Below are 18,852 nucleotides of genomic sequence, written 5' to 3'. Positions count from 1 at the left end.
CAGTTGTTAAACCAGCCTCCGGCTTCAGCCACGCCCCACAGGTCCCCACGCCTCCTAGCCTTTTTGATTTCGGCGCGCGCCAAGCCTGAGGGCGGCTTTGATTGACTGGAGGTGAGCAAACGTCCGGGGTGATTGGCTGATAATAGCTAAGGGGGTGGGGTTAAGGACACCGCGGTGAATTGTGGGGGCTGTAACTAGAGGAGGCGGGTGATGATTGGTCGCTGAGTGAGGGGGCCGGCATAAAAGGCGGAAGTAGGAGTTGGGCGGAACTCTGTGGAAGAGGCGAGAAGGAGCGCCATGGAATTAGTTAGGTGCCCAGAGCACGGTGAGGGGTCAGGGTCCTGCGGTCCCCTGGGGTCTGTCAATCTAGCGTGGCGTAATTGTTGTCGACCTTCTCTCCCCAGGGATCTTATGCTTTCTGAAGACTGGCGTCCGCGATGGCCCGAATAAAGGAAAGAGCTTCTACGTGTGCCCGGCGGACACCTGCAACTTCGTGCGGGCCACCGAGTAGGTCTCGAGCTGGGCACGGTTCCCAGCGACCACGTGGGGCCTCCCGGTTGGAGCCGCTGGCTCTCCGCTACCCGGCGTCACAGGGCCTAGGACCCGTGAGGCCCCTGGTTTGGGGAGTCAGGGCCCTTCAAGTAGTCGGTAATCCCAGCACAAAGTGGCGTGTTAGGGACACTCTCCGCTCCTGCTTGCTGTGTGACGCTAGGCTGGTTATTTACCTTCTCTGGGCCTCCGAGACCTGTATAATGGCGGTTCGGCTACATCTGGAACCTCTGGTCCTTTCCAGTTCTGGGTTTCTATTTGTCAGGCCTTGACAACTTCCTTCTCCCTCTCAGACATTACCACCCACCCCCACCATATTTAAATAAGGACGGTCAGGCACCAAAGAAAATCGGTGGTCCTCGATTTGCATGAGTTTTAGGTTTAATGGGTTTTTAAATGTTTGAGGTTAAAACACTTCGATGGTCAAAGTGTCCGTTCCTTTTTAAAACAGGATTCTCTGCATTTAAGTGCTGAGATTGATAATCCAAAGAAACAAGTTACTTCATAGATTAACGCTGAAAGAAAATCAGGTACCTGATTCAGCGCTCTGGTTTTACAGAATTGAAAGCTGAGACCCAGGAATATTAAGCATCTTTTTTAAAGTGAGAAAAGTTATTCCATAAATAATGTTAATGTTTTTACAGTATCAGGTGTCCAGTTTATAGTGAATTTCAAAACTCACATCATTAAACATGTTTCCTGCTTTTCTGAAGTTTGTAGAGAAAAATAACTTCTCCATATCATGTAACTTTTCTCCACATAATGGATATCAGTATACTTGAAATTACTAGAATTCACTTTAATTAAATACAAAATGATTTTGAGTAAAATGGTGTCACATCTTAAGATAGAAGAGACCAACCCAAAATAAGCTGTCAACAACATTATTAGGGTTTACTATTTCTAATTTTTATACAGTTTCTTAGGTTTTGTACCTAGCTTAAGTTGCATGAAACATGAAACGGTTCAGATTCATAGGAATTAAGTATTAATGGTAGCATAAGACTCAGTTTTACATGAAAAAAAACCACACCCTTATATATAGTACTATTTATATAAATGTTCTACTGTACAAACTAGTACAATAATATTTAACTTCACAATAATTTGATAAACCTGATCTATTTGGAATATGTTGTAACAAGAATATAAGTAGGGTATACAAGAGAATACTCTAGATCTTACTCAAATCTATTTACTCTCAAATATATACAAATTCTCATAATAAGAAGTTGGAAGAGAGGAGTTAAACTGATGCCAAGCACAAATTAGTGGAGTGCACTGCTAGAATAGGCATGTGAGCAACACCAAGTGACCGCGGACAGATTATCGTAAGAAAAATGATGATGGAGTAAATGGGAAAATCCCCAGCCAGCCTTAGATACCTCAGTCATTCCTGGTGGTTTCACAATGCAGAAGGTGCATAGCACAGAATAGTGTTAAATGAGTCATCAGGCAAAAGATTTGTTTTTTGTCATGCTTTGTTTGGAGGAGTGGGGAAAGGTGAAAGCCACGGACCCTTTGCCGGGGGAAGGCACACAGACATAAAAATGTGTGGGAGTTACAAACCCAGTGAAGGTCATTTCTGGACTTTTAAGTTTGAAACCCGTAAGTTGGATTTAATTTTAGGATATTGACTTCTATTTTTCGCCTCCTACAACAAAATTTTATTTATTTTTTACTCTAGCATTCCTGTTTCTCATTGTTTATTGCATGAGAACTTCGTGGTAGAGCTTCAGGGTTTACTTCCACCACAGGACACGAAAGAATATAGGTAAGTGTCCAAAAAGGAACATTTTAAGTGTATTTGCTTTTTTTTTTTTTTTTTTTCCAATTTACCTGAAAGAGTTAAAGCCAGGTACATTTTTCTAGGATTGAGTTTTTAAAAAATCAACGTGAAAAAGTAAACAGTATTTCTATATGAATTAAGCATCGTCTGAGCGATCACTTCTTCACTGCTGACCAGCTGGTTAATCCAAGAAACCTGACCTCTGGCTAATCTCAGGACAAAATGCTCTACCTTAGTTTTTCTCTCGAGTAGCCAGTAACACTGACTCAACCAAGAGTCATTAACTTGCACTAACTTGTCAGCTTTGTGATTCTTTAGTAGAGCAAAGTTATGTGTAAAAATGTCTTACATATGTTGGGTACTCAATAAATGTTAGTTTCCCTTTTTATGGGAACTCAGAAGAAGGGCAGGAAAGTCTATATATATGGCAGATGATACTTGTCACAAGTATTGAAAGATAGGTAGGAATTCACTAGAGGCAAGAATGAGGTCATATTTAACCAGTTGATACACTGTGTTAGGGTATGGGAGACATGAAGGAACGGAATTGCAAGCATTTGGTTCAGTAATAGGTCTGCATATGTTTGAGTAGTGACTTCAGAAGATAAGTCTGGCCAGGAAGGCAGGGGCCAGACGTGATGGTCTTTATATGATATTCAGTGCAGTTTGGAATTTTTTTCCAGATTTTTTTCCTTCTGAAATAGAGGTATTCAAGTACCATGTTCACAATTTTTACATACCTGATTCCTTCCTGTATTGCTGTTTTTCTTAATTGAGCTATACATGCAAAAAGATGCAAAGATCTTAAGTGTTCAATTGGTCGAGTTTTGAGAGGTGTATGCACCCATCCTTATAACCAGGACCCCAGTCAAAATATATAATATTCCGTTACCCCACTAAGGGTCACTGGATTCCCCTTCTAGTTAATTCCTCTACCCACCGTAGGCAACCACTCTTTTGATTCATACTGTATGTTTTCTTTTGTGTCTGGCTTCTTTTATGTAGCAGTATTTGAAATTCATCCATTTGATTGTCTGTTTTGGGATTGTTACCTTTGCTTAAACGTCCAGGTAAAGTAATGGCCTCGAGAGATTCATTTTCAACTTGGACTCAGACTGTTATGAGTCATGTTGTATATCACAGGACTAATTTAAGAAGAAAAAGAATAGGAAATTAAACTTGAAAGAAGGCAGAAGGAGGAATTAATATAGGTAAAAATGGAATTTAATGAGTTAGGAAACAGCAAAAAGAGAACAAATAAGGTTCAGAAGCTAAATGATCAAGAAAATGAGAGAAAGCACTAATACACAGTATGAGAAATAAGGAATTACCCTACAGATATATTCAAACACATGTGAAATGCTATATGCCTTAGGTATTCATTGTGGCATTGGTTTTAAGAGTGAAGGTTTGAAAACACGCACACTGTTCATCAAGAGGGGTCTGGTTAAGTAAATGATGGGACGTCCATGTAGTGGAAAACTGTAGCTGTGTAAAAAATTATGCAGCTGTAAAATATGTAAAGTGTAGATAGAGTATGGTGAGAGGAGTGCTTTTCACTGCCAGTTTATAATTTTTGATTAAATATACTATCTACTTAAACAAATAAATATGTATCTAAAACACATATTTAACCGATTACAAGTTTTTGAGGAGTTATTTTAGGTAAAGAAAAAATCAATTGGTTCTATTTAATTCAGCAATAATTAACTATAATGTACAAAAGGCAAGGCATAGTTAGGACTGAAGAGATCATATATAATTATTGCCTTCCACTTGCTGAAAATGTAGTCAGGCAGACAGGGAGGTACAAATGTAATACAACTAAATACAGCAGAGATACAGCAGCAGTAGTACAGTGGATGAATGGGGAAGGGGATGTGGGAAAACCTTCCAAAAGACGTATGACTTTTGAATTGGACATCGAGGGGCCTGTAGGACTTGAACAGCTGGAGGTGGCGAAGAAGGTGGGCAAACGGGGATCAAGAAGACGTCTTTTGGATGGAGAGTGCATGGCTCAGCTTGGGGATGGGACAGTGTAGCGGGAGTGTAAGCTGCGTGGATGGGGACTGTCTTGTACTGGGATGTAAGTTTGTATTCAGTCTTTTTTTTAAAACAGAAGATTGCAAATATATACAAAAGTAGATAGGATGGAATAATGGGACACGTGAGCTTCAAACATTACCAGCGTATGGCTATTCTTGTTTCATACCTACCTTCCCTCTTCACCCCCAGCTGCCGTATTTTGAGACAGATCCCAGATAACGTAATATCTTCTGTAGATATTTTAGTACGCATCTCTAAAAGATGTGAACTGTTCTTTTATTTCTCAGCTCTTATAAATATCTTTGTAGTAGAGAATTTTTAAAGGTACATGTAAGAGTATTTGATTTCAAGTGACCTTTCAAAACTGATGTCAAATAGTTGTAAAATAGTTTCTGGGATTAAAAGCAAGCGTATTTCTTGTTTTAATGGGAGCTTCGAGGCTCTGATTATTTGCATTTCTACTTCACTAGGTTGTTCTTCCGATGCATCAGAAGTAAGGCCAAGGGGAAGCAATGGTGTGGAACTGTCCCGTGGCAGGTAGGAATTATTCACTGGTGTTTAAACCTGCTAAGACTGTTACATTCGTGGCATCACATGAAAAGTCCTTGAAGTCCAGTGCAAACTGGTTGTTCTTCATCGTATTATCTCTGACAGGTGGTCGGTTGACCCTGTTGAGACTTGCAATTCGAAGCACTGGTTATAGTCTAGATTTAATTATTTGCTTCCTATGTCACTGACTTTAAATATTTTTGAAGGTCTTAATTATAGTTGACATTCTCCTATTTAGGGGAAAATTTAGATGTACTTCAGCATCTTTCTGTAATCTGATACTACCTTGGTATCGGTATAAGTGGAGCGTAATTCATAAACTTCTAGCATGTGAGAACTAGGTTGACCCTGCAGATATCCAGTATGTGAGGAACTGGACCCAGAGAGGTGACAGCACTTGTTTTGGTTGTGGGATAGCTGTCGATGCTGACTGCCACCGTGGAACCTTCCAACAGCCAAAATCAAAGCAAGCACAGGACTTTGTTTAGGTTTGGGGGAAAGTTCATCTTGAGAGAATATTTTTTCTTGAAAGTGTATTGTTGAGGCTTTTGCTATTGTTAAAGCACTTTCATTTGGTTACTTCCTTTCCTTGGGTCCTAGAAACGTAGTGATCCTGGACAGAGGAGGAACCAAGCATTTCAAGTACTGTAGAGAAACTAATACTTTATGAGTTTGGCACACTGTTTCCTAGAGGCAGAAATGATCCCAGGCGTGTTCGGAAATATTGGACTGTTTTTACTGTTTCCTCTAAAGAAAGTCATTGAAAATACGGAGGTTGCATTAACATTTATATTAAAATTATTTTCTTTATCTTTTAGGATTCTAACTGCAAAGACCAGTCTGTAACCAGTAAGTCTCAGCATGCATCTGAGCCACTTCATTATCCTTCTAGTCAGAGAAACCCGTTCAAGGTACTTGACAAGAATCAAGAACCATCTCTCTGGAAACAACAGTTCATCAAAGGTGAAGAGAAGGAAAAGATGGCAGATAAGAAGCAAAGGGAAAAGGGAGATTCACTCTTGGATCAAAAGAAGGAAAGGAAGCTCGGATCTAAGTGCTGGGTGGAGACAAGCCTCTCATCTGGCCCGGTGGAAAAGGGCAAAGAACTCGCAGTTCTCCAGAAGCAGCGAGGGGAGAACACAGAGCTTCAGCGCGAAGCAAAGGAGACTGAAGGGACACACGGCAGAGGCGATTGTGAGATTCAGTCCGAACAGCGCCAGGAGAATGAGCTGAGAAAACCTGCGTCTCTGCAGGCGACATCAGGTGGCAAGAGTCATGTCCGAAATGCATCAGAACCTCTGAGGGAAAAGGAAGTCAAGCCTTTGCCTCAAACTGTTCACAGTCAGAACCCAAAAAGCCAGCCCCGAGAAGGGGAACGCCTCGGCAAGGACAGCTCAGGCACGCGGGCCACCGAGAAGAGGCTGCTCCAGGGTTGCCAGGTGCAGCCGGAGGCCCGTGATGTGCCTGCTCTGACAGGATCGGCCACACAGGCCGCACCACCGCCCACAGGGCGTCCCCTGGGAGAGAGGCGAGAAGCCAACACAAGCAGTAGTGACAGTGAGGAAGACGAGGCTGTGTTTGTTTCCCGTCAGCCAGGAAGCCCCTTACTCTTTGACGTGAGTCCGGACTTAGAAAAGGAGAACCGTAAATTGCCTAGTCAGAGTGTGCAGAGAACAGTGCCTCCTGCCCCGGGTGTTTCTGGGAGGGAAGAACCGTCAGACCCAGCAGCCCAGCGTGTGTACCTCACAACACAGTTGAAGCAGAAGAAGGTAACTCTTGGCTTCTGTTTCGTTTTTAAGGTCAGGGCATCGCTTGCTACGGGCAGATATGGGACCCGCAAGTGAGTTAAAGATGTTAATATGCGAAAGGTTTTATAGGTGGATGTTTAGTTTCTACGTTTTCCTATGCCTATGTTATGATTTCAGGATTGGTAAGTCAGCTGGGTTTAAACAAATGTTTGGGTTTTCACACCTAGAGTTAAAAGATCGTCATTTCAGAGTTTTAGCATTTTAGGTATTTTAATCTGAAGCTATCTTTCTAACAACCTGAGAGAAGAGATCTATTTTAGTGGACCTGTTTTTCAGAGCACACTGGCATCGGTGAACATCCAGGTTCTTCCAGACAAGGGTCAGAAGTTGCTCAAGCAAATTCAGGAGTTGGAGGAAGCCCTCGGCACCCTCGCTCTCTGCCCAGCGCAAGGTAAAATGGGTTCTGCCCCAGAACTTGGGGTTTGCATCAACTTTCAAGAGACGTTTGGGAAGCCATCTTGATAAAGAATATGTTGATTCATTCACCTTTCCATTTTATTATCTGCTTCTGAGCTTCCTTTAAATTGTACCTATGATTTGTAAAAACTTTCCTCTTTCCTATGGACTCAACTCTTTTTCCCATTCTTTTATGCAGCTTTTTAAATTCGACACTCTAGGATGCCTTCTCCAGCTCGTCGGAATGGTGGTCATGCCACCCTCCCTCGCCCTCACCTCACACATATAATTCCTTCACTCTTCTGAACTTTCATCTCTCTTCCCCTTGGTTTTTCAGCAGGTACTAACAAGGAGAATAACACTCAAGTACCACAACAGAGGAACTTCGCCAAACCTACCACCGACCCTCCCCACTTGATACCGCCCCTGCCCCTGGGTTCTCTAGGACCAAAGGTCACTGCTGGACAGTCCAATCAGTGCAGCGGAGGTAAGATCCAAGGGCCCAGTCCTGTCATGAATAGCTCCACCGGTAAGGTAAATGGTGCCTTTGTGCCCATGTGAAGGGAGACGCCATTCCTGAGTTCCAAGTTCCCCATATAAGAAAGATCATTCCATGATCATGATGGTGACGGAGTCACCTTGAGGAAGATTAAACTATGTTGGATTATTAAGGTCAGAAAGTATGTAACATGTTTGGGAAAGAATTCCATTAAAATAGTCTTTCAGTTAAAAACAGTTTAACATTTAAATAGTTAATATTTATTGGTTTAGAAACCTTATTTGACTATTTCATCTCTATAATTGCAACCAGCTGAGATGCTTGCATTTGTCAACTAACTTCAGTAGAAGTTCTCTGTGTAGACCGAGCGGGCTACCAGCACTGAAGCACTGAGCTTCCGAGGTGCCCTCAGGGGCAGGTCGCGCCCTCAGGGGCTGGTCTCGCCCTGCCTGCCTGCACTTTGCCCAGCTTGGCCTTTTCTGTTGCTGACTTCTTGGCCACCAGCAACCTGGGGACCTTTTCCTCCTAAAACACTGGTGGCATTACTTTTTTCTCTGCCACCTTGTCAAAGCTGGAAAAACCCTACAAAAATATGATAGGTTATCTTATTTTTTTTATTTGACTTTCTTCGATTTTGCTCATTATAATAATTTTTATGTGATTAAAAAAAACACAAACAGAATGGGCATAGAAGAGCCTGTGAGACTAGGAGAATCTGGAGGCAAGAAATTTTAGTCCAATATTGTATGTCGACTACAATTAAAAATACATTTTTTAAAAAAGTAATTTTTAGTTCATACAGAGCCATCATTTGGCAAATAACAAATTGCCGTTTTGAAGCTATACTAGGCCATAATACTTGTGACACGCTGAGGTAACACCTGTCTGCGTGCAGGCCCCACGAACCAAGATCGCCTTCACGCCGTGTGGAAAGTCACCAGTGAAGCCATTGATGAGCTGCATCGATCGCTCGAGTCGTGTCCTGGCGAGACAGCGGTGGCAGAGGATCCGGCTGGGTTGAAGGTGAGCCAGGAGGACTCACGGAGCAGTGTCCTGTAACAGTGTCCCAGCACCACGGAGAGGGCGACCTCCGTGAGATTGCCCGGCACGGTGCCGTTCTGACGTGTCTTTCCCGTTGGTAACGCTGTAGTGGCTTCCTTTGCAGTGTTTTCTCCTTTTCTGTTCAGCAGTGAAAAAAAAAACCCAACACATTATACAGTTGACCCTGAACAGTGTGGGTGTGAACTGCGTGAGTCCTCTTGTACTTAAAACCTGCGCGTAAGTGGGTCCGCGCAGTTCAGGAGTCAGCTGTGTTTTTGATCTGTGTTGGGAATCGGTATGTGGAGGGCCGAGTAGTTGCAGGTGGAGGTTTGACTGCGGGCATCAGTGCTCCTCGTCCCGCCCCCCGCCCCACCCTCCGCATTGTTTAAGTGTCACCGTCTCCGTCTGCAGCAGTAGTGGAGTCATTCACTGACCTTCGGTAGGAGCCACAGGGGCACAGGGATCGCTGCTCTGAATGCATTGGCCGGGGTAAATGTAAACATGCAACATACATAGGACTGTTAGAAAGTGACTGGAAGACAAAGATGAAATGTGCGTTGTCATGTACCAAAGACTGTACAGAGTGCAAAATGGAATCAAAAGAAAGGAAAAGTCACGCTAAGTCAGTGATTTTTTGTCGCCTGCCTGCTTTGTGCTTGAAGCAGTAGGCCTAAAGGTGGCAGGGAGGGTAGACCCTAAACCCTCCACTTAGAGGGAGTGGTGGTTAGAGGGGAGATAAGTTATGACAGGGTGACATTAGTACCTGAGCTGGGAGCAGCAGGTGACGTTACTGAGCAGGAGGACTCACTTGCTGTGGGGCCTGGTGTTGGCGAAGGAACATGCATTGGATTAACTCAAGAGATATGGAATTTTGAGCAGAGGTGTTCTGTGAAGATTGTTTTTGTCATGGAGTACAAGATAAACCAGAGTAAGAAAAGACTAGAAGGATGCCAGTTAAAGGGCTGTTGAAAATTATGGGTAACAATGCAGATGGGATGTTGGCTACAGAGAGGAGAGTGAAATTTAAGAAATAAATAAGGAAGAGCCAACAGAATGGCTGGGGAAAGTTGGGTAACCAGTCAGAGGTCTTGGCTGCCAGCAGTAGAAACTAACTTTAGCTGATGAAGCAGAGAAACCAGGACTCACGTGAGGGTGAGAGAAGGGGCTCTTGCTAGGCAAGGCTGGACAACAGGTGTAAGTCACTACTGTCCTGGGCAGATCAGGACATGTGGTTACCCCAGGTGAGGATGGAGTCATGGACTTCAAGGCGAAGCAGGTGGCTTATGCGACTGGAATACTGGGAGGACCACTTAGAAAAAATAGCAGGGTGTGGAGTCTGCAGCCAGGGTCCAGCAGAGCCTCTCATGAAGATTTTAGACTTAACTCTCGGTCATTACTTTCGTTAGGTCCCTTTACTGCTGCACCAGAAGCAAGCATTAGCCTGGTTACTATGGCGAGAAAGTCAAAAGCCACAAGGAGGAATTCTGGGTAAGTCTGGTATAATGGTAAGAGCCAACAAATGCATTGTTTTATTTGATCTCAACAACTATGAGGCAACTCTCTTGTTGCCCCCTTTGACAGATGAGGAAACTGAGGTATAGAATGATTAAACAACACGCTCAAGAGTACACAGCTGTAGGATCAGTCACAGGCTGAGTCTGGCCGAGTAAGCAGAGGCAATTTATTCCGTGGTAGCCCACAGGTGTCTGGGAGATGTGGAGAGCCAGGCTGGAGGCCAGACTTGTCCGAGCAGTGGCCAAAGACAAGTGATAAACTGAGTGTCCATGGGAGACTGCCATGGTGGCTTTGCTCCATCGGGCACTAGGGGAAAGCACTGCCACCCCAAAGTTGGACGCGCTGTCTTCACCCCTTCTTGCAGAAGGCTTTCTCAGGGAGCCTCTTTTCCCGTGTCGCTTGCATCTGGACCGTAGTCATTTGTGAGGACATGTGGCCTGTGGAGCCAGGTCATGCTGCCGCAGGGGAGCCTGCAAAGCCAGTTTTTCTGGTGTGCTCTGGGACTCATCAAACTAAAATTTCCTAAGGTGTTCAACTTCTAGAAAACATGACAGTGTCCAGTAAGTGGCTTCCTCAAGACCACCCCCAGGATTGATGATTTGCAAGGGGGGCACACAGTATATAGTCATATTCATGGCTATAATTTATTACCAAGTTAAGAAATAATAAAATTATTTTGATTTAATGCGAATCGATTTCAGCAAAGGGAAAAAGCAGATGGGGCAAAGGCCAAAAGAAGCAGGCTCAAGCTCCCAGGGGCTTTCCCCATGGCCTCACACAGGGCATACGTGTTTCTCCCAGCAGCGAGATGTGACAACACATGTAAAGTGTTGCCCACCAGGGACGTTTGTTAGAGATTCAGTGTCTGAGGTTTTTCTGGGAGGCTGGTCACATAGGCAGCTTCAGCCTTTTACATACGTAACCTCTGTACTTCTGGAAGGTGTTTAGCTTAAATCATATTGTTTGTATAAACAGGTTAGGTAGAGCGAACCACTCTTAGCAGTTTGGAGAACGGCGGGAACCTTCCTTAACCCTTTTCTCATTTGCCACAAGAATGCTTGCCCGCAGTGCTTGCGGCTACAGCGTTTACCCTGAGATAACTCACAGGTTGCAGTCCTAACCTTACCCCCCAAATTTGCCATGAAATGTCTTGCTTTTATCATTATTTTTGTATTGCTCTAGTTTATCAGTAGTCTTTGGAAACAAATGACGTCATTCTTTTTATAGCATTCTGTTTTTAGTAGTTCGATCGCTAAAGATGTCCATCCTAGAAAACGTAGCATTCCTATTCGTGACGTTTAGTGAATGCTTGCAGCAAGCTGCACTTTTTTTTGCTAAACGAGAAAAGGGTTAAATCCGAGTTCCCAGACATCAGGCAGGGCTTTCAAAGGGTAGTAGTCAGGCCTGTCGTGTCTACTCTTTTTCTGCATAGTGGCAGAGCCAGAATTCGAACTAGAATTTGAACTCATGCTGGGGCATTTTTCTTCTGCTTATGCCAGAATGATTACCTGTTAAAATGAGGATGATGCCGTATAGAGTATAACTTGTAAATTAGATAAGTTTGGTAACTGGCACAATGAGCGTGCCCAAGACATGTTAATTTATGCCCCTCTCTGATGAATGCGTTAAGGGAGTCGAGGGCTGTTCGAGTTCATTTTAACTCCAGAAATGTGGAAGCACCAGTGAAGGGTAGTGGGATATATCTACTGGCCTGGCTGCTTTTGGCGGGTAACGTCTTCAAACCGAGATAGATATCAGTGAGCATATTAGAAAAGTAACTGTAGAACCAGAATAAAGTCTAAATAAGTTTTCAGTTTTACAAAAGTCACAATAAATTCTTTTGATCTAGATCTCAATAAATATTAAGAGCTAGAGCTCGTTTAAATAAGAAAAATGAAGGCTTCCTTAGGGTAGGCAAAGAATAGTGCCAGCAATGGCACTGACAGCAAAGGGGGCCTGGGGTAAGTGTCTGCCGGTGGTTTCTTCTCTTGAATCTGAGTTGATTCTTTGCCCTGTGTAATTAACTCTTGTTTTTGTTTTTATTTTCAGCGGATGATATGGGCCTAGGAAAAACCCTGACAATGATTGCACTCATCCTGACCCAAAAGAATCAAGAGAAAAACCAAGAAAAGGACAAAAACACGGCCTTGACTTGGCTTTCCAAAGATGGTATTTAAGTGCCTTTGTAGCCTGCCATTTGCTAAATCATTTGAGACAGGAGAGAGTGGAAACTTAAGCTATGAAAGGCCATTTTTGGTCCTATTTAATCTATTTAATTAGAAATCACATATTGAACTGCTTTTTATGGTATTTCTGATGCTGAATATGCCAATTATAAGTGATCATTTATCCCTTTTAATATAAACTTAGCTTAATCTTTGATTAGAATTTTTTTATGGAAAAAGCTGAGGCTCTAGAAGACTTAAACATGAGTAATGATTATTTTTGTTATTGTTGAGGATAATACTACCGGGTGGATCCAAATTAATTAATATATTATTTTTTTAAGGAAGATCTGTTTTGAATTCAGATTTCAACCACCATAGCAGAAGCTGTTTTCCATGTTTCTGAAATTCCAGAAGTTTCTAGATTCTAGACAACTGCTATCGTATTTCAGCCTGTTTTAAAAATGTAATAACTGTATAGGTACTTGAAGGTCCAATGTATTGTGTATAGACAACACCACATGTAAGTTGCCATGTACACAACTACATTTCTCAGTTGGCTACATAGTTAAAAAAAATCTGTGACTGTGCTGTCAGGACCCCTGATGACCACTGTGGCAGCTGGATCCCATGTCCCTATGTGGAGTGGCAGCATGTGCGTGCACACACACATGCACACACACACACACACACCCAAGGGTGAGGGGCAGTGTACAAATCCTCCATCACTAACTGGTTCCAAAGTAAAGTTTATTTATCTTAGAGGTTTTAACTTCTTTTTAATGCAGGTGTAATTAAGTTAAGCTTTTCTGGGAAAAAAAAAAAAATTCCCTATAATGAATCAGCTCAGGACGAGTTGGGAAATGTTCCAGCTCTTAACTTCTGGCCACTGCGAAAGTGCACTGCTTTGTTTTTTAGATTGAGGTCATGTACCAACCACTTTTCCCTCTTTAGTCAGTCTGACATTTTTCTAGGGGAAAATCAAGAAGTAATTAGGTGTTTTGAGCTAAAAGACCATCTCTCTCATTTCCTGTTCTACTGTAAGAGCAGCAGTTGTTAAAAATACTGATTGAAGGACTACAGAACAGAGAAGTATTGCTTTTAAAAAGTTAAAAGCTCTTTAATGAGTTTAACTAGATGTTGATTTTTTTCCCCCTTTGAAGACACCACTGAATTTATTTCCCACGGAACACTTATCATCTGTCCTGCTTCCCTGATCCATCATTGGAAAAAGGAGGTGGAGAAACGTGTGAGCTCCAACAAACTAAGAGTCTGTCTCTATCATGGGCCAAGCCGGGATCAGCGTGCAGGAGTGTAAGTGCACAGATAACCGCGGCCAGTAGGAGGCACCCGCTCTCTAGGCTTCAGAGGCCGTAGTGGCCATACCTGCATCCCAGAGATGTAATTTAGTCAGGACTAACGATACTGTGAAGACCAAAGGCACCGTCACACCGTCATCACCAAACGGCCGTCACCTGTAGAAGACATACTCCAAGAGAATAAAGTATTCGTTCGCTATACCTTTGTCCCTATCCCCACCAAAAGCTGCTGGGTGAGGAGGCCTGAGATGTCAGCTGGTGGCAGCAGCATTCCCCTGGTGAAAGGGGATATGCCACAATCATTCCATGAGTGCTGACGCCAGATTCACATTCTTTTTCTGTTAGTGTAAAGGAACCAGCTCAGTCCTACAGAGTATCTTGATATGAGACTAATGATTAGTTGATCTAGGCTAGTCATATTTTTATGACTATTTTTCATATATGAACAATCTAAGAAGTTTTAAATTCAAGAGTTTAGGATTAGACCTAACCAAAGAGGGATGGTTAAGAAGGAGAAAAGAAAATGTTTCCCCAGATGGTAACTTTAGTCCTAGTCTTTTGTCTTTTGGATTTAAAGGAATTATTTTTTCCTAATTGTGATGTGATGGTTTGGGTTGACTATTTGCTGATCTAGTGAAAAACAGAATTGTTTCTGCTTCTAAGAAATCTCTCTCCCCAATTTCTGATACTAGAAATTTTATCTCCTAGAGAACAGGGCAATAGTCTTTCAGGGGTAAATTGCTAGATTAGTGACCCTTCAGGCATAGAGTACTGTAAGTGGCCTGCCTTTGTTCTGGATTCTTATTTAGAAATAAATTATACCTCATTTGATTTGCACTTTGATCATACCTGGTTTGGTATTCAGTGGGCTGGACTAGGTGACAGTCACACTTCTTTATACGATGCTAAGATGGCCACACAGGGACATGGCTGCCCGACTGAATTAGGCCCATTATTTTTATCAAAAGTATTTTTTGGAGTTCTCTCAGGTGCACAATATTAAGCTTCATTGGAAAAAGATTTGTGCCTTTTGGTGAGAATCTTTGCATGTAAAGATTGTAGGCAAGGTAAACTGAAAGTTGACAGCATGTTTGTACCCAAGTGTCAAAGCTAGATGAATGGGTTTTTACAAATCCATTATAGAATAAAGAGGAGCAAGCATCATTGAGGAAAGGCCAACAGTTCTTTGAGTTTCTTACTTCCCTGGGACTTATATCATTGTCTATGTCACATCATTACTAAATGTTAATTCCCATCCCTTCCCTGCATTCCGTTCTGGCCTGATCATATCAAAGTTAATAGGACCCCAGCTGATTTTCCTATCCGACTCATTGGATGGGAAGAGGGAGGCCATTCTAGCTGTGGTGAGTAGACTGTGAAAATTATCAGAGTTAGATAAGGAAGCCAAGTTTGCCTTTCCAAAATCATGTGTGTGGACCCAGGACATAGGTTAATGAATTCTGTCCTTCCGGCCATAAGCATTTTTGTAAAGCGAGCAACCCTGCTTCTCCCTGTCAGTCACAAAGAGATCCTTTACCATTTGCATTGTGTTGCATCTACACAGCCTCTCTACATACGACATCGTCATCACCACCTACAGCCTTCTGGCCAAGGAGATCCCCACGAAGAAGCACGAGGGAGAGGTCCCAGCCTCAAACCTCAGTGAGGAGGTGAGGCAGACGGCTGCCGGGGACGGAGAGGGAGAGCCACATGTCTTTTAACAGGAGTCCTGTCACAGCATCAGAGAAAGCGATGCTACCCTCCTATGGGGGCGGGAATGTCCTAAACGTGTGAAAATGAAGTGTTCCCTCCTCTGTTCCTTCTCTTAGTTTTAGATCACCTCCTTGGTGACAAAGGTCAAGGTTTGGCACAGTATTTAGCTGTTCTTTAGAGCTAATAACTACATTGAAATTTTGTTGGTAATCACATGATTGTTGCAGTTTTTATTTTAGTCTTGGTGGTATAATCTCAGGATGTGTTTTATATTTAGTGTGAAGACTAGTATTTTAGTATTAGTATTTTGGTGTTAAGCCATCATTCCCTGCCTCCCTTTACCTCCCAGGAAAAGGGGTTGAAATAATAAGGCAACAGATGAGCCAGAGGCTAAATGATAACCAGGGAAAACCCCGAATGTTTGCCGTGCACCCAGAGAAGGCTAATTTGTCTGGGGTAGAGGCTGTATTGCACAGTGGCTGGGGGGCTTTGCTTTCCCGCAACTGCTGCGTTGTTCCAGGAACTCATCCTTTGCATATGTTTTTATTTTGGGTACAGTAAGATATTCACAGGTTATATGGAGAGATCTCCAACTCTGACTTCTTGCAGGTGGTTAACTTTGCAGATCCGTTAGTGGATCCTTTCAGGATAAAACCTTAATTTTTTTTTACATGATCTATTAGGCTTTTTATGACCTTGCCCTACTTGCTCATCCCTCCTCACCTACACCCCAGTCCCTCAGGCTCAGCTGTACCACGGGGTATGTACTGCTCCACCACGCTGTGCCGTGCTGTCGTGCCTTTGTTCTTCCTCTAAAGGGGATGCCTGCCTCCCCGTTTGGTTAAATACGTCTCCTAGCACCTTGTGCTGACTCATGTCACAGCAGTGCATTTATTGAACTAATATTGAGCATCTACCACGTGCCAGATCCCTTTCCGATATTAAGGAGACAGCACTGGACCTGACTGACGGGATTCCTACTGTCATGTACTGAGCTATCCCGTGGCACTTACTATATATATACTGTTTGAAGTTATCTTGTTTTTCTCCCCTGTTAGACTGCGAGCTTCTTGGGGGTAGAAACTGTCCCTGGTGTCTGGCATAGTATCTTACATATAAAAGTAGACTCTTAGTGAATCCTTGTAAATTTCGTTAACATTTAGTAAATATTTTATTGAACAAGTGAATTTGCAGGCTCGACACCTACTGTAGTCTTGACCCATGGCCATTGCTTGAAAGTGGGTTGAGAGAATAAATTGAAAACTCAAATTAGAAAACATTTTATTCTTAAGCATCTTAAGCTTAAATGTTGGGACTCTCAGTGACTTGTTGATTGAGAGTTTCCAGTCTTGGTTTCTTAAGCTTAACGCTTGTTTCAGTGTACTCTCTCAAGCTTGAAGCTAAGAGTGTCCTCAATGCTTGTTATTTCTCCTATCTCCTCGAAGATGTGTACATTTTCTCCTGCCGCTGTTGGATTTTACTGGCGTTTCTTCCAGGGTATCTCGACACCTTTGCTTCAAATAGTCTGGGCTAGGATCATACTGGACGAAGCCCACAACATTAAGAACCCCCGAGTGCAGACGTCCATGGCCGTGTGTAAGCTGCAGGCCCGTGCCCGTTGGGCTGTGACTGGAACCCCCATTCAGAACAACCTGTTGGACATGTACTCGCTGCTGAAGTGAGTAAACTCTGTGCGATTATGTAAATGTGATTCCTGTCAGTAACTTTTCGTAATTATTTCATATCTCATGATGAAGCTCCAGTGTGTGCCAGATTATCTCATGTAGCAGATGGCAAGCCCGTCACCCTTTAAAGGGCAAAAGAATTAATATTGATGAGAAAAAAGCCTTTGATTGATGGGCTGATAATAGGACTTTGATTACATTCAGTCACTATATATGGAAAAATACAGGACAGATTAACTTGATGAAAACAAAGTTATCTTTCTTCAGCCCAGAGAATATTTTGGGCTACTTCTGCTTTAAAACATGTGGCCTGGAGTCAGAACTACAATTTATTTGCAGCGAACAGAAAAGAATGCTGATTTTTAAAACACTTGCTTTTATTAAAGTCAACCCATGAGAAGACACATTTCTTTGCAAGCCTTTTGAAGCTTTAGGAATAAATGCTAGCTATTAGTTAATGTCCTATTGTGATGGTGCAGACATTGTGAACAGGAAACATTCATATTTTTATATGTGTTTTTTTGTTATTGACTTAGATCCTTTTGATCTGTCCAGCAGAGCTTTGCTATGAAATTCACTTTTAAAAATGATTGGATGACAGTGTAACAGATAATCTGATTTGTTTTATCATCTTCTGTCTTTCTTTGAACCGTACTCCGTCCCCCCATACCTCTCCTTTCCTACTCTCTGTCCTTCCCCAACCAAAAAGATTTCTCCGTTGTTCTCCATTTGATGATTTCAATCTGTGGAAGAGCCAGGTTGACAATGGTTCAAAGAAAGGAGGAGAACGATTAAGTATTTTAACCAAGAGCCTTTTGCTGAGGAGAACGAAGGAGCAGCTGGACTCCTCTGGCAAGCCCCTGGTAACGTCGTTCATGTGTGTCTGAGGGGAGGCTGGGGAGGCGGCGGCCATGCTCTGTCTTGGGTTGGATGGCTTTCCACTTTGCTTCAGGAGCCTCCGAGTCTCCCGTCTTCTTATGAGGAGGTGCTAGGCTCGCTGTCCATCGCCTTATGGCACAGCGGTCCTGTTGGGCTGTGGTAGAGTTGTCCTGTCTTTAGGGAAGAGTGGAAGCTGCCATCCAGGTGTGACTAGGTTTCCAGCGTCAACTCTCGAGAATTTGCTCTGTAATATCCAGTTAATTTTATAACTTAATCCCAGCTGCTTTTTCCTTTTCCTCTTCCAGGTGATACTGCCCCAGCGTAAATATCAGTTGCATCATTTAAAGCTTTCTGAAGATGAAGAGACTGTGTACAGTGTCCTTTTTGCAAGGTCAAGGTGTGTGCAGTGAAGAAGCACCTTCTCACATGTGTTGTATTCCCGTCCTTGCTTGGGAGTGAGTCGAGGGCCGAGTTTTCTCAAACCACATTTACGGTGGCATTGATAAGTTGGATATCAGTGTTCCATTTTTATAATCTCTCTTTCTCGTTCCTTCCCCCCTCCCTGCTCACCTTTGTCCGCTAGACACATTGCAGGCTTTCGAGCCTGTTCTTCACTGGCTTCCTTATATGGAAGTTCTAGGGTGTAGTCCCTGAGCACCGGTCTGTCTGGTCCTCACAAGGCCATGTGGGAAATTATATCTCTGACCTTTGAACTTTATCCAGCATCTCCTTGGAACTTAAAAAAAACCGCTCTGGAATCTTTTTTTGTCATCCGTTCTTTCCGCTTTCTCTCAAACTCTTCTCCTTCCCTGAGCTCCAGATTCCTTCTCTCCCACATGGTACCTCTCACTTCTAACGCGAATGTTTTTCCTCTTCGTATACCTCATGTTTATTATTTA

The 18,852-nt window shown here is 42.9% G+C and overlaps 1 protein-coding gene across 2 annotated transcripts in view; it reads left to right on the top strand.

Annotated features, from left to right (window-relative positions):
• Positions 1-232: 232 nt before the first annotated feature.
• TTF2 (transcription termination factor 2) overlaps positions 233-18,852 on the top strand; it is a 29,476-nt gene continuing 10,856 nt past the window's right edge. The window contains exons 1-15 of one of the 2 annotated variants that reach the window (XM_016160895.2): positions 233-325; positions 405-507; positions 2,237-2,323; positions 4,855-4,921; positions 5,752-6,702; positions 7,018-7,132; positions 7,478-7,624; positions 8,532-8,659; positions 10,084-10,165; positions 12,242-12,361; positions 13,521-13,671; positions 15,241-15,346; positions 16,886-17,067; positions 17,784-17,937; positions 18,259-18,350. In XM_016160895.2, the coding sequence (XP_016016381.2) occupies positions 298-325; positions 405-507; positions 2,237-2,323; positions 4,855-4,921; positions 5,752-6,702; positions 7,018-7,132; positions 7,478-7,624; positions 8,532-8,659; positions 10,084-10,165; positions 12,242-12,361; positions 13,521-13,671; positions 15,241-15,346; positions 16,886-17,067; positions 17,784-17,937; positions 18,259-18,350 (2,513 nt within the window). In that variant the 5' untranslated portion in view covers positions 233-297. Of the gene's footprint in view, positions 326-404; positions 508-2,236; positions 2,324-4,854; positions 4,922-5,751; positions 6,703-7,017; positions 7,133-7,474; positions 7,625-8,531; positions 8,660-10,083; positions 10,166-12,241; positions 12,362-13,520; positions 13,672-15,240; positions 15,347-16,885; positions 17,068-17,783; positions 17,938-18,258; positions 18,351-18,852 lie in introns of both variants that reach the window. The other variant, XM_016160894.2, reaches the window with a different exon arrangement.

This window comes from Rousettus aegyptiacus, unplaced genomic scaffold, assembly GCF_014176215.1.
Source record: "Rousettus aegyptiacus isolate mRouAeg1 unplaced genomic scaffold, mRouAeg1.p scaffold_m13_p_17, whole genome shotgun sequence".
Lineage (NCBI taxonomy): Eukaryota > Metazoa > Chordata > Mammalia > Chiroptera > Pteropodidae > Rousettus > Rousettus aegyptiacus.
The sequence above is the reverse complement of the archived record's forward strand: the minus strand, read 5'-3'. Positions and strand labels throughout refer to the sequence as shown.